Here is a 13,934-nt window from a genome sequence, read left to right as displayed (position 1 = left end):
GTAAGAAATGGGAAATGTTTAAAAACGTTGAATGCTTACATCCATTTTTGAAACATTAAATATTTAAAAAAATAAAATAATCGATTTAGTATCTTCATTATTGAGTCATTAAATAAATTTATTATCCTAAACCAGGGGTCGGCAGGCAGTTGGTGGTCGCGGGCCAAATTTCAAGTGTACAAAGTCTTCGCGGGCCGCAGTTTTAGTTTTAGTGACATTTGAATAAACTTTTAGTTTTAGTCATATTAGAAAAAAGTTTTACTTTTATTTACCTTATCATTTTAAATGACTTTTAGCTATACATAGAATGCCTATTTAAATTAATATATATTAGAATAAAATTTTAGCTATACATAGAATGCCTTTTTAAATTAATATTTATTAGAATAAAATTTTCTTTGACTAATATACTTAAGTGTTAATAAACTATGTATTTTCATAAGCACTTAATAAGTTAAACTTAATACTTTTGTAATTTTACTTACAACCTAACTCTCTCTAAAAACCAAATTTTAAAGACAATTTATGGGTTAATTTTATATATTTGTTATATTATCAACCCTTTTTTCATATTTCTAAGAGTATTTAATTCAAAAAAAAGTTTTTGCGTGTTAAATAGTTTACATTCATTTAAAAATTTAGTTAACTTAATAAGATTAATACCTGTTTGTATTGCAGAAAGCTAGAACAAATTCTTTAACATAATTAATTCTCGAATACTTGAATAAAATATTTTATTAGTAACTAGTCTTTTACATGGTTGCCACTTAAAAAGCAAAAATGTCTGAGTTGTATCAAACCAGTCTAAGTTTATTAAAATTTAGAAAAAGCTAATAAATCGTTTTAATCAAGCTTAAATACCTAGTAAAAATATCATCATCAAAAAAAAGTACACTAAGTGTAAGAAAAAAAGAAAAAACTACAATTAGTAAACTACACTACATTCATAAAAACTATTCTGGATTCTAAAAGATTTCTTTAAAGTGCTTGAAATAAAATTTTCACTTACACCTGAGTTTTCCAACTTTTAAAATAGCCTGTTTGTGTAGCAACCCAGTTAAAACAAAGTTCACAACATAAAGAAATAACGAAAGTTATTAACAGTAAATAAATTACATGCCAAAAAAAGTAAAAGTCAGCTTGAATGGACAATTAAGTTTCTTAAACAATTTTAACAAAAGTATAAAACTTTGTTGAGTCATTAGCGAAATATAAAAACTTATTTTTTATTTAGCAATTCTTTATCCGCAATAAGAATATTGCATTTAAAAATATTAATTGTAAAATATAAGACGAGCTACAAAAATAAAAAAACGTTAGTTAGGACTTATTGCGAGAAACGATAAAAAAACAAATCACCAAAGTCAGTTCAAACAAAGCACATGATTATCTTTAGTAACTACAGAATTATCAGAAAAAATTGTTAAGGCAAGTTATAAAGTAGCAAAATTTATTATTTAAAATGAGATACCGTTTATAATTGAAAACTATTTTAAATAATTTATGTTGGCAGAAGTGAAAAACTTTTGTTTATTTCTTCAACGACATCAAAAAGTTATAGTTAGGAAATTCATTAAGGTTATTAAGCCGCATAAGTCAAATTAGGACTTTAATCAATATTTTAACATGAGAGCACTGATAGAAAAATTATTGCTCATCTGAGAATTTTTATTAGAGATGTTTTTACTAACTTTGACATTTTAGTAGAATTTCTCGGTTTAGTCCCAACACGAAGCACACCAATCGGTAAAATTTTACAAGTAAAGGTGCAATGCACAAATACAAAGTTTTTATAAGTACAATTCCTTCTTTTATTTTTAGTACAAAGTTTAATTAAAGTTTAAAAAGTGTCTTTAAAAATATATCAATATTAAAATTAAAAAACACTATTAAGCTACTTTAATATATTTTTAATAAAGAAATGTTTATTTGCTAAATTTTTTGTGTCAAATAGAAATTTCATTACTTTACATGTAAAAACTGTTTGAAATTCCAGGTTTTTTCAAAAATTCTCAAATTCAAGTATTTTCCTGAATTTTTAAGCATAAATTTTTAAGTTCAAAGCTTTTCCGGGATTCAATTTTTTTGGCAACACTGATTGTTCACACTTAAATTTACACAATAATATAAATAATATTTTGAATTATATCAGCTGCAAGACTTAAAATTTAACATATATTATAACTCAAACTAACACTGTGGATTGAGCAAAACTTATATCATAAGTTTAATTTGCCACTCTTTCAAGCAAAAAAGCCAGCCTGAGTCAACAAAAATATTCCTGATATTTTTGTATACAAAAAACAATTCTAGCCAAAAAATTATAAAAAGACTTAATTGGCCTGAGATTTGAAGTCTTCAAATGGTGAAAGTCTGAGTTTGAGTCAATTTTTAGTTGTTTATTTGCTTGAATTTGAACTATTTGGATTAACAATGTACAAACTTGATAATTTACCATCTCTAAACCTAGTTTATATTAAATAGGTAGCTCCAAAAAACAGCAAATGTGTATATTGATATGCAAGGCATCAAAGTTGACTTAGTTTGACATAAACAATGTTTGAAAAATGAAAATGTACACCTAAAAAAATTTATTAATTTATGTCATATATACTGTTTTGAATGTGTCTGTACAAATTTAGATATTACATGTAGAAACAACAATGTCAGAAAATTATGCATAAACTAAACTTAAATTAACTAAAGTATTAAATAAAAAGTGTTTTAAACTATGAGCATCTTTTTAAGTTGGTGTGCATATAAATTAACTTAAGTGCAAAGAAAACTTCTAAATAAGTAAAATTTGTAAAATCAAAAATTAAATAAACCTTGTTTCTTACTACTATGTTATTTTAAATGCTTTTACACTAAAACATAATATTTACAAATAAAAAATCTATAAAAGAAACTTTGGTTTAAAAAATGTTAAAAAAGAATATCTAAGCTATAAAGAAATGATACTTTAGTTAATTACTGTGCATTACTTTTGTACAAAATGGAAAACATTTGCATTTAGTTTATTAAATAAATAGGTATTATATAACAAACTTATTAAATTCAAGCACTCTTTACACTCTTTTTTCAGATAATTACTTAACTAAAGCAGTATCTTCTTCTAATTATTTTTAAATGTTATACAGAGACTTAAAACCAAACTAATCAAATTAAAACGAATTACCGAAAAAAATTTAACTTGAAATAAATTTTTACTCAGCGGGCCACATTTACATGCTCGCGGGCCACAAAATTTTCACTCGCGGGCCGCATTCCATTCAAAAAAATAACGTGCTCGCGGGCCGCAGATTTACCCTTCGCGGGCCGCAATTGGCCCGCGGGCCGCAGTTTGCCGACCCCTGTCCTAAACTAACAAAAGGAAACAACTTATTTTAAAAACAAAATGTACGTCGTACAATGTACGGCTATGACTAAATGTAAACATTTTCGTAAAGTTTTGTTAACATTTAAATTTTGTTCTTAGCACATTAGTTTTATTTTTTAACATGTTGAAGTTATTAAAGTAAACAAGTAAATAAGTTAATTAAACTACATAAACAACAAATGTTTAATAACTGCAATTTATACTTTCAAACTTATCTTGAAAGTTTTCAATTAAAAAAAAAATGATGTAGTAAAATTTCGAGTTGAATTAAAAGTTTAACTAATTAGTCTGTTTGTTTAACATGATCTTCAAATGTTTTAGTGTTTGTTTAGTAATTGATTTATGATAGGTTTAAGAGTAAGCTTAGGGTGATGGTTACTAAAATCGTTAAAATAGTATAAAAAACGTTTTAAAGCTTCAAACATCGTTTCTGAATTATAATATATTTTTAAATTTATACTAAACTAATTTATTTTGTTAAGGCTTATCAAGTATATTTTTAATGGAAGATTTTTTAATGAAGTTCTTTTTTTTTTAATTAAATGGTTCTTACAAAATTAATTAGTACTTTTACTTATTTAAATAATGTGTGGCAACAACACATATGATAACTTTAAATTAAGTTTAAATTTATTATTAGCTAAATATATTTTTTCATTTTCATGTTATGTGTATACAGGATTTTTTAAAATATTTTTTTATAATTTAAAGTATTTTGAAAAATTTATTAATTATACTTTTACATTTTTTTAAAACAATTATCATAATAACCTAAAAACCTTCTTAATAATTTACCATTCAAAATATTAGATCTATATTACTCTAAAAATTGTACAAAAGAGTAACAACTCACTACTAACGTAGAACTAACGTTTATCTTATAAAACTGTAAGCCAAACTAAAAGCAATATTTAAAAAACATATATAAGTGTATGATGCAAGTATGTAAATCTTTATGTAAGTGTATGATAGCAGTAGTAAAATAATTGTGTCTTAAAATGACTAAATGTTATGTTATAAACTGTTATTTTTAATACCTGTCAAAAATATAAAATAAGTATAAGTTCGAAGTTGTAAAAATTACATAAAAACCTTTAAAAGTAATATGATTACAATAGTTTATTGATTAAGTTTAAATAAAAGAATTAGTAATTTTATCTATTTTTTCCATGTGATAGAAGACATTTATTTAAATTTATTTAAATTTACTTTATTTCCTATTTTATTTTTAGTCCTAATAAAAACGTACTACTACATGTATGAGAATAAAAAAATTCTGAGATAAATTGTTGTCAATAACTTTAGAGCACAAAATAAATGTTAAAAAACTGAGTAAAAACTTATGTACAGAAAAATTATATTAAATGCTAAATGCTAAGCATTTTTGCTTTTTTACAAGAAACAGCACTTGAATGCATAATGATATACATTGTTTATTGAAAGACAAAAAAAGCGCTCAAAAAATTTGGTCTAATGACCTGGTGAACGAAAAAACATTTCGGTTATCGTATCACACACTACTTAGATACCTTTTAACTTCTTGTCCAGAATAAGATACTTTATGAAACTAAGTTCATAAATCAATAGTATGGGAGCTATAAAATGCCATCTTGAAAAGTCACAATTAAGTTTGAAGGTTTTGGTCTATTATATATTTAAAATATGTAATCATTTTTTAATTTAATGGTACGATAATAAAAACTGTTAAAAGAAAACTAAAAGATATTGAACATAATCAAAGTTTAACAAGTTAAGTCTTGTCTGAATTCTAATAATTTTATGAAGGTTTTTGTTGTTAAAACTTGTAAAATTAATTATAGTATTGTTTTTTTTTTGTAACATAAAAATCGCTTAAAATTTGGTCCTTACATTCTAAACGAAAAAATTAGTCAAAGGAATAAGTTTAATTAAAACAAGTGTATCTATATTATACTTAAAAAAAGTCATAAAATTTGTAAGTAATATTACTATGAGTAAATAGTAGTAAGTTTTACCTTAAATTTTGAAATTAAACATTTATTTTGCAATTAGATTTTACTTAAACTTACTAATTCTGTAACTGATTTTGCATTATAACAGTACTATTAATTATGTACAACGAAAAAAAAACTAATTAGTAATAACCAAACACACGGTTATACTTTTTTACGATATGCGTAAGAATTGGCACAGGGTTTCAAAATGAATATAGTGAAGATAAGTGAGTACGATTCTCCTTCAGTAGCAATAACGAACACTTACGAAAAAATTAACTTAGAAGCAGCGAGAGTTTCTTAATAGCGAGGCAAAAGAAAGGTAATACATCAAGCTGTTTAGTTGAGTGTGGTGGCTTTTTTATTCAAGTGCTGACTTGATGTTGACATGTTATATAGCTGTTGATTTTTAGTTAGGCTGTATTTTAGCTTTTCAAAAAAAAAAAAAAGTTTTTAGAATCTTTTTAAAAATTTAGCTTTTGTTTTGTTATGTATTTTTCAAAATAAGTCTTTTTTTTCTATAAAAGCATACATTTATTTATTTATTTAGACTATTTAACTATTTTACTAGGTTCGATTATAAAGTTTAAATATCTACTTTTTTATCAAATAATTATTTAACGGCTTTTTAGTAATCATATAAAATAATACTTTATATTTACTTTAATACTTTTGTAACATAATATTTTAACTTACATATTAAAATGGTTTAAGAGTTTGTTTTAAGTTTTATCAGCTTAAAGGTATAGCATTTAATATACTTTAAAGTTTTTTACTTTTGTAATAAAAGTTATAAAAACTATTAAAAAAATTAAAGCTAAAATTTAAAAAATTAAGTATTTAAATTTTTATCTTGTTAGTATTTAGAATACATTTTACCTCGCCGTTTCCAATGTATTGAGAAAATAAAACAGCGTAGTTTAAGTAGATCAAAGTTTTTGATCAAATGAATCACCACCAGTCTAGAATTTCATGCGTAAAATTATTTACAATGCGTTTTGATAAGTTTTTTCTGTAGAAAATATTAAGTTTTTCGTTTGTTGTTAAAATATATTTTTGTCTAAAAAATTAAGTTAATAAGACTTTTTAATTTCTTATAACTTTTGCATACTTCCAAAAGTATAAAATTTTATCGAAAACTTTTTTTAACAAAATTTTATTAGCTTAGATTTAAAGGTTTATTTTATTTTATACTTTATTAAATCTATGACTGCTTAAGAGTAGTATACCTATAAGTATTGAATTTTTTTTTTAATGAAGAGTTAAAAACTAATCAAATGATAGATATATTTTTTAGTTGTTTGTAAAACGAGTAAAGTTTTTATGTCTTTTTATTTTAGAATACAATATGCAACATGTTGTTTTTTTTTTGTTTTTTGTTAACATAAATTTTGTTTAAAAACGTTTATTACTAGTGAAAAAACAGTTTAATAAAACACATTAAGTTTTAGAAACTTTTGCGTAATTTCAAAATTATCGAAATATTTTTAGAAAAACATAGTTTAGCTAAAATTCAAAGGTTTACTTTTGTTCTATACTTTAATAAATCTAAAAAATCTTAAAAATAATAAACTTGTAAATATTTAGAAGGTAATTAATTCTTTTTTAATGAAAAAGTATAAAATAGACAAATACTATATAATTTATATATTAGTCAAGTAATAAATATAAATATATTTTCTCGTTGTTTATAAAACGGGTATAGTCATTTTATTGCTGTTTAGAAAAGCAATTAATTGTTACCGGTAAGGCGCCGGAGTAAAAACAAAGTATTGTAGCTAATAATAGTAAAAAGATGACCTCACGATAAAAAAAAAGGTTCGAAAAGCTTTCAAAGCTTATACTGTCTAGTGTATTGCGCTGTTTTTATGATCAATCATTAGCTTTTCTTAAAAATTAAACTTTTAAACAAGTTATAGTTTTTACGATTTCAAAAAATTTATAACATGAAAAATTATAATAGGTCTAGAAAAAAATTTAATTTAAACCAACATAAACAAAGTTTTATTTATTCGGTTTCAGTTTTTGACATCTTTTTAATTTAATTTACTTTATAATTTTTACATAAAAGTACAAGAAAAAAAAAAATTCTAAGGTTGTTTAACTATGTATTTATAAAAGGAAATATTAGTAAAATTTCGAATAATTAAATCATCCTTCTTAAGTTTTAAAACTACACTATTTAATTAGGGTAGAAGTCTAAAATGCAGGAAGGGACACTTTTACACGAAGGGATATTTTTGCACGAAGACACTTCTGCACGGAGTCAATTTTGCAAGAGGGGTCACTTTTGCACGGGTAGAAAAACTATTAAATTATTAACTTTATTTAATTTTTTTATCTTAATATCACTATTACACCAAACCTTACCCTCGGTTAGTATTTTTTTCTTCTTTTTTGTTTTTTTATAACTAATTTTTTCATAAAATTTTAATTATTTTGTTTTTTTTGTTTATAATTTCTATTAGGTATTTTTTTTCTATCACTGTTACCCCTAACCCTTACCCTCGGTCAGTAACTTTTTTTATTCTTTTTTTTTTAAATTTAATCGTTCTTCTTTTTAATATTTTTCTACTATCACTGTTACCCCTAACCCTTACCCTTATTCGGTAACTTTTATTTTGTTTTTTGTGTTTTTTTATTAAGTTGTCTTTTTGATTTTTTTTCTTGTTTTTTTTTTCTTTTCACTCTCATGCAAAAATGACCCTTCATGCAAAAGTATCTTCGTGCAAAAGTGACCCTTCATTCAAAAGTGTTTTCGAGCAAAAATGTTCCCTCCTGCAAATAAGTCTTCGTACAAAAGTGTCCCTTCGTGCAACAATGTCTTCGTGCATATTTGACCCGTTCCCATTCAATTAAGTTAAAGTTTTATATAATTAAAATATTAAAAAATTGTTGATTTGTTAATTTACTTACAAAGCAATGTTTGACTCAATTAGAAATTGATAAAATCCTGGACAAGATGTTAAAAGGTATCCGTGGTGTGCGGCTCGATAACCGAAAGGTATTTATTTTCGTGCACCAGGTCCTAGCACCAAATACTTTGAGCGTACTAATGAGTTTCTAATAAAATAAAATAACTAACAAAACTGTATAGTTAAAATATTTATCAAAACTTTAAAATTGTTTTTAAGTTTAAACTAATTAAAGCTGTTAAAAAAAACCATAACTATAAATATAATCAAAGTTATATAAGTCTTAATCAAAAAACAAGAATAAAACTTAATATTAAAGTTAGTGCAAACGAATAGCTCTGTGTAATTAAAAATTAAATTAGGTTTAGAAAATATGAATTAAATATATTTGTAGTGAACGTGATGGACTAATAACAAGCAAAAAAGCTATTTATTTTTAATCAAAGTCAATATATGTATCTTACTTATGTAAAACAAAATTATCTTTTTTAATTTAACTAAAAATTTAACATAATTAAATAAACTAATTCTTATTTTATCCTAAAAAAAAATTACTAATTGAAACGTATACTCATTTGAGTTTTTTTACAGAGTATTGTATCAAATGAGACTTTTACGAAGACTATTAGCATTACTAGTTGTTTTCAAACTCTGTTGTTGTTTCAATATCGATGGAACAAACCCTTATGTTAAGCAAGGAAACGCAAGTGATTTTTTTGGAATTTCAGTAGCACAGCATACAGATGGAACAAATGCTTGGTTGTTAGTAGGAGCGCCAAAAAAAGATGCGTTGAAAGTTATTTCAAATTCTTCATCTGATTTTGGTCATTTGTACAAATGTCCATTAACAAAAGAGCTTAATGACTGTGAAAGAGTAAAAATATCAGAACAACTTAGAAGTTCTGCAAAAAGTTCTAGCTTCGGGGTTTCCGTTGCATCTCAAGGAATAAACGGCTCTGTTTTAGTTTGTTCTAATAGATGGAATTTCGTTAATACAAAAGACACATTGCAAAATCAAGTTTTAAGCTCTTATTATAAAGAAAATAATATCAGTACCATACCGAAAAAAGAACAATATATGTCTGGAAATTGCTTTTTACTAGACAAAACATTGCAGAAGAAACAAGAACTAGACTATAATGTAGTAAGCAAGTTATCAAAGGACGGTGTCGATGATAGAAGACATTGTGGTGTTGGATTTACCTCTTCTTTTGGTAAAAACAACACTTTAATCATAGGAGCACCTGGTTGCTACGAAGGTAAAGGTAGTGCTATACTTTTTCACGTGAGTAACCAAAGCACTGTAGAAGATTATACAAAAAAAGAGATAAATTACGAAACTATCAGAGTTCTCAAAAGAGAAGATCTAATTAGAGAAGGCATTTTCGATCAGTATTTAGGCTATTCAGTTAGTATATCTAAAATAAATCCAAGTGTTGTGGCAATTGGAATGAAGAGAGCTAATGAAACTGGTTGCGTTGTAGTAAAAGACACAAGTAAGCCTTATAGAAAAAGTGAAAAAAGAATTTGCGGTGACCAAGTTGGTGCTTCGTTTGGAGCATCTTTACAGCTTATCGATATAAATGGTGACGAAATTGATGATCTTATAGTTGGAGCTCCTAATTATTTTGATCAGGACAGAAAAACTGGTGGAGCAATATACGTTTATTTTGGTTCTCTAACAAAACCGCATTTTGAAGATTACGACATGGTTAGTAAGGGGCTATTTAGGTCGGGTTTCGGTTCAACTATTTCTCAGATAGGAGACATAAATTACGACGGCATAAGTGATTTAGCTGTTGCAGCACCAATGGAAGACTTTGGTACTGGTGCAGTATATATTTATAACGGTCAGAGATCGTTTTCTTTGAGTCCTTCTCAAGTTATTAAAGGAAACACTTTAAAAAATTTACTAAAACCAAATTTTAATATTAGTAGTTTTGGATATTCAATAAGTGGAGGAATTAGTTTACAAAACAATGGACTTATTGATGTAACTGTTGGTAGTCTGGGTGGACCTGTTTTTAATTTTAGAAGTCGCCCTGTTGTCAGTATAAATTTCACAAGTAGCACATCACTCAAACTAATCAATTTGCAACCAATTAAAAAAGCAAGTATTAAGAACTTCACTAGTAGTGTTGTTCTTACTTCTTATTCAATGCAATTTTTTGATCTAAATATTTGTTTAAATGCACAAACAAAACCAAATCTATTTAACAAGTCTTTAGATGTTTTCTATTCGATTATGCTGGATCCGTTAAATCTTCAAAGAAGTTCACGTGCAACTTTCTCAACTAGAAATCGGCAAAGATACTTAAACGGTAATGTGAATATAAACGATGAAACTAGTAACTATTGCTTTAATAAAACTGTATACATTTTACCCGATATAATAGATAAATTGTCTTCCTTGAAAGTAAATATAACTATAGAAAAAGTTGAAATACCTAAAAATTTAAATAAGAGGGTCAAAAAAGAGTCAAAAGAGGGTCAAAAGTTTTTAGATTTACCAATCCTTGATAAAAAAAGCAAGAACGAACATATAGTAGTTTTAAACTTTTCCAAAAATTGCGGAGAAGACAACATTTGTGATAGCGATTTCAGCTTTAATGCTTCATTAGTTGAAAGACTTAAAACAAGTAATAGTTGGAACCACTTGTCCCAGTCTGAAACATCTTATAACAAAAAACTTGTTGTTGGTCCAGAGAAAGAAGTTGGAATACAAATTAAAGCATGGAACAGAAAAGAAGATGCACATCAAGCTTTTATATATCTTCAATTTACTAAAACATTGAAATTTAATCAAGCAGTTTCTGTAAACAACAGTAATGACAAAAAATATTTTTGCAACGAAATTTTTGAGCAAAATAACGATACTTTTGGTCTTATACAGTGTACTGTTGGTAACCCCTTTAAAAAGGGTCAAAAAAACTTTATTGTTAAATTTAAATTAAAAGAGTCGCTGGCTAAATCTAAAAATCTAGACGTAATTGTGTGGTCAAATACAACAAGTACACAGAAAAACTTAAAAATACAAACGTACTCAGCTGATATACTTTTGTTAAGCCAAGTTAACATTAATGGTTTTGTCAGAGATAAGTACAGATCAGTAGGATTTAGCGGAAAGGTTGTTGGTCAATCAGCAATTAAGAATGCAAGCGAAGCTGGTTTGTATTTACTTCATGAGTATGAAGTAGAAAACTTGGGACTAAGTTCTGTTAAAGACCTGAAAATTAAAATTTCTTGGCCTAACCAGCTAGAGAATAAAAAATGGCTTTTCTATTACTTGAAAACTAACTTGTACAACAGCAAGTCATCTCAGGAGGTTTTAGAAGGGTTTTCTTGTAAGTCTTATGCAAACATAACTAACCCACTTAGTTTACATTATTTAGAAAATCGTTTACACAAAATGTATAAAAGAGAATTACAAGAGGTAGAGGAAAATACTAACACAAGTAGTTCAAGGTTGTTATCTAAGTTTAAAGTTTTTGAGGAACAAAAACTAAGATTTTCATGTCCGTCTTACCCTGGTTGCCTTACTATAACCTGTAAAATAGATGAGATTCCTAAAGATAGTAAAAGAACGATCGTAATATCGTCTGTAGTGTGGAACAGTACTTTTATTGAGGAATACAGAAATGTTTACCAATCTATTGAGCTTGTTTCAACTGCAAATATTTATGTAAACCGTAGTGAGTACATACTTTCAAAGCAAAGCAATTTTAATGCAAGTATAACAAGTCTTGTTGTTAACAAAGTTCCTTTGTCTAACCAAAATAACAGTGTTGACTATTCTTATATAGTTGCAGCAATTTGTGCAGGCTTGTTGATTTTAGGCTTCCTTGTGTTTATTTTCTGGAAGTGTGGATTTTTTAAACGAAAAATTGCTACATCTAAACAACAGTACCATAAAGCGCAAGGTCATCAAAATGCAGCAGCTCAACATGTCAGCAAAAGGGCTATTGTTAAACATGCATTGTAGACAATTTGTATAAATTAAGACACTTTTATTATAACAATTATATTTTTAAGATTAAGTTTCATTTATAAAAAACTACTACTGTAGTTATTTCAGAAGACAGTTTAAGTATTTTTTTAATTATAAAAACAATTTATAAACAAAATATGTGTATAGATAAGTTCCAGTTTTTAGCTGCTTTTACTATCTAAAAATTCTAACGCTTCTAAGTTTGAAGTAGCTGCTTGAAATTAGTTAACTTTGTTTTTGTGTATTACTTTTCCGTAATCATATTTATTTATATAACTATGAAAAAGGCTCTAGTTATATAACAGTTTGCTAAACGTTTTTAATACGGTACAACTTTTTAATTAAACTTAAATGATATATACTTTGGAAACAGTTCTTGTTAAAATAAAAAAAAATATTTTAATAAAGTTAATGTTGGTGGTATATTTTCAGTCATAAAAAGTTATATCATAAAGTAGCATTCGTAAATTTTTTGAACTTGATAGTTCCGTTCTATTTCAATACGAATTTACTATGTGATTAATAAAATTTTTGAAATTAAGTTATATGTGTAAAAGTGTCTTTAATTTATGCTTAATTAAAAGTAGTTCAAGTTTGAAAAATAATAAAATGTTAAAGTTCAGTTTTATAGCTATGTAACACTAGAAAACTATTACATAAAGTTTTGATCTGCAAAAGCAAAACTTAACACTGTATTAAAATTAAACATACTATTATTTCAAAGTTAATAGTAATCAATTAAACGGGAGTTTTTAAGTCAACCTGTTACTTAGATTAAATAAAAACATAAAAAATTCTAAGACTGTACAACTTTAATAATGTACACAAGTTTGAATACTTCATACCTTAATAGATTTTTTATTAGGTATTACACCACTCTAAATTTTACAACAATCAGTTTTGAAAACAGTTTACACTTTGCATGGTTTGATACAAAAAAATATGTAACGCTTAATAGCTTTATATTTATTTTAAGTCTCAGTGAGAGTTTTGAAGTATAATAAAATGTTTTTTTAGCTTCAATCATCGGGAAAATAATTATCGACTTATTAATTTAATTGCTTCTGAATCATTTGTTTAATCGTATTCAGAAAGTTTCTAAAAGCAATTATTAGGTATTACACCACTCTAAATTTTACAACAATCAGTTTTTAAAACAGTTTACACTTTGCATGGTTTGATACAAAAAAATATGTAACGCTTAATAGCTTTATATTTATTTTAAGTCTCAGTGAGAGTTTTGAAGTATAATAAAATGATTTTTTAGCTTCAATCATCGGGAAAATAATTATCGACTTATTAATTTAATTGCTTTTGAATCATTTGTTTAATCGGATTCAGAAAGTTTCTAAAAGCAATTTCTTTCTAAATTTATTTTTTAGATCATAATTCAAAGATAGATATTTTTTTAAAGTAAAAGCTGTTGTCCAAAATTTGTGTAAAAATATTTCATAAATTATTATCAATGATTTAGCGTTTCAAGCGCCTAAAATTTTATCGTTTTAAAGTTTCACAAAGGTTTAAACATTTTTCAATGTTTTAACCTTTTCATAGACGTCAACAACTATTTTTTCTTAAAATTTAACTAAACTAGTATTTCTTGACTACTACCGTTTACATCATTTTCATATAATTATTTAAAAATTTTTACATTAACGACTTGATATTTTATTACTTAT

General features: G+C 25.7%; 1 protein-coding gene across 1 annotated transcript; it reads left to right on the top strand.

Annotated features, from left to right (window-relative positions):
• Positions 1-8,862: 8,862 nt before the first annotated feature.
• Positions 8,863-12,473, top strand: LOC145849157 (integrin alpha-6-like). The gene has a single exon (XM_082954254.1). The coding sequence runs from the start codon at positions 8,872-8,874 to the stop codon at positions 12,247-12,249; it is 3,378 nt and encodes a 1,125-aa protein (XP_082810380.1). The 5' UTR covers positions 8,863-8,871; the 3' UTR covers positions 12,250-12,473.
• Positions 12,474-13,934: the final 1,461 nt, after the last annotated feature.

Source organism: Thalia democratica, chromosome 1, assembly GCF_965202585.1.
Source record: "Thalia democratica chromosome 1, ktThaDemo2.hap1.1, whole genome shotgun sequence".
In the NCBI taxonomy this organism is placed as follows: domain Eukaryota; kingdom Metazoa; phylum Chordata; class Thaliacea; order Salpida; family Salpidae; genus Thalia; species Thalia democratica.
Note: the sequence above shows the minus strand (reverse complement) of the source record. Positions and strands in the feature narration are given on the sequence as shown.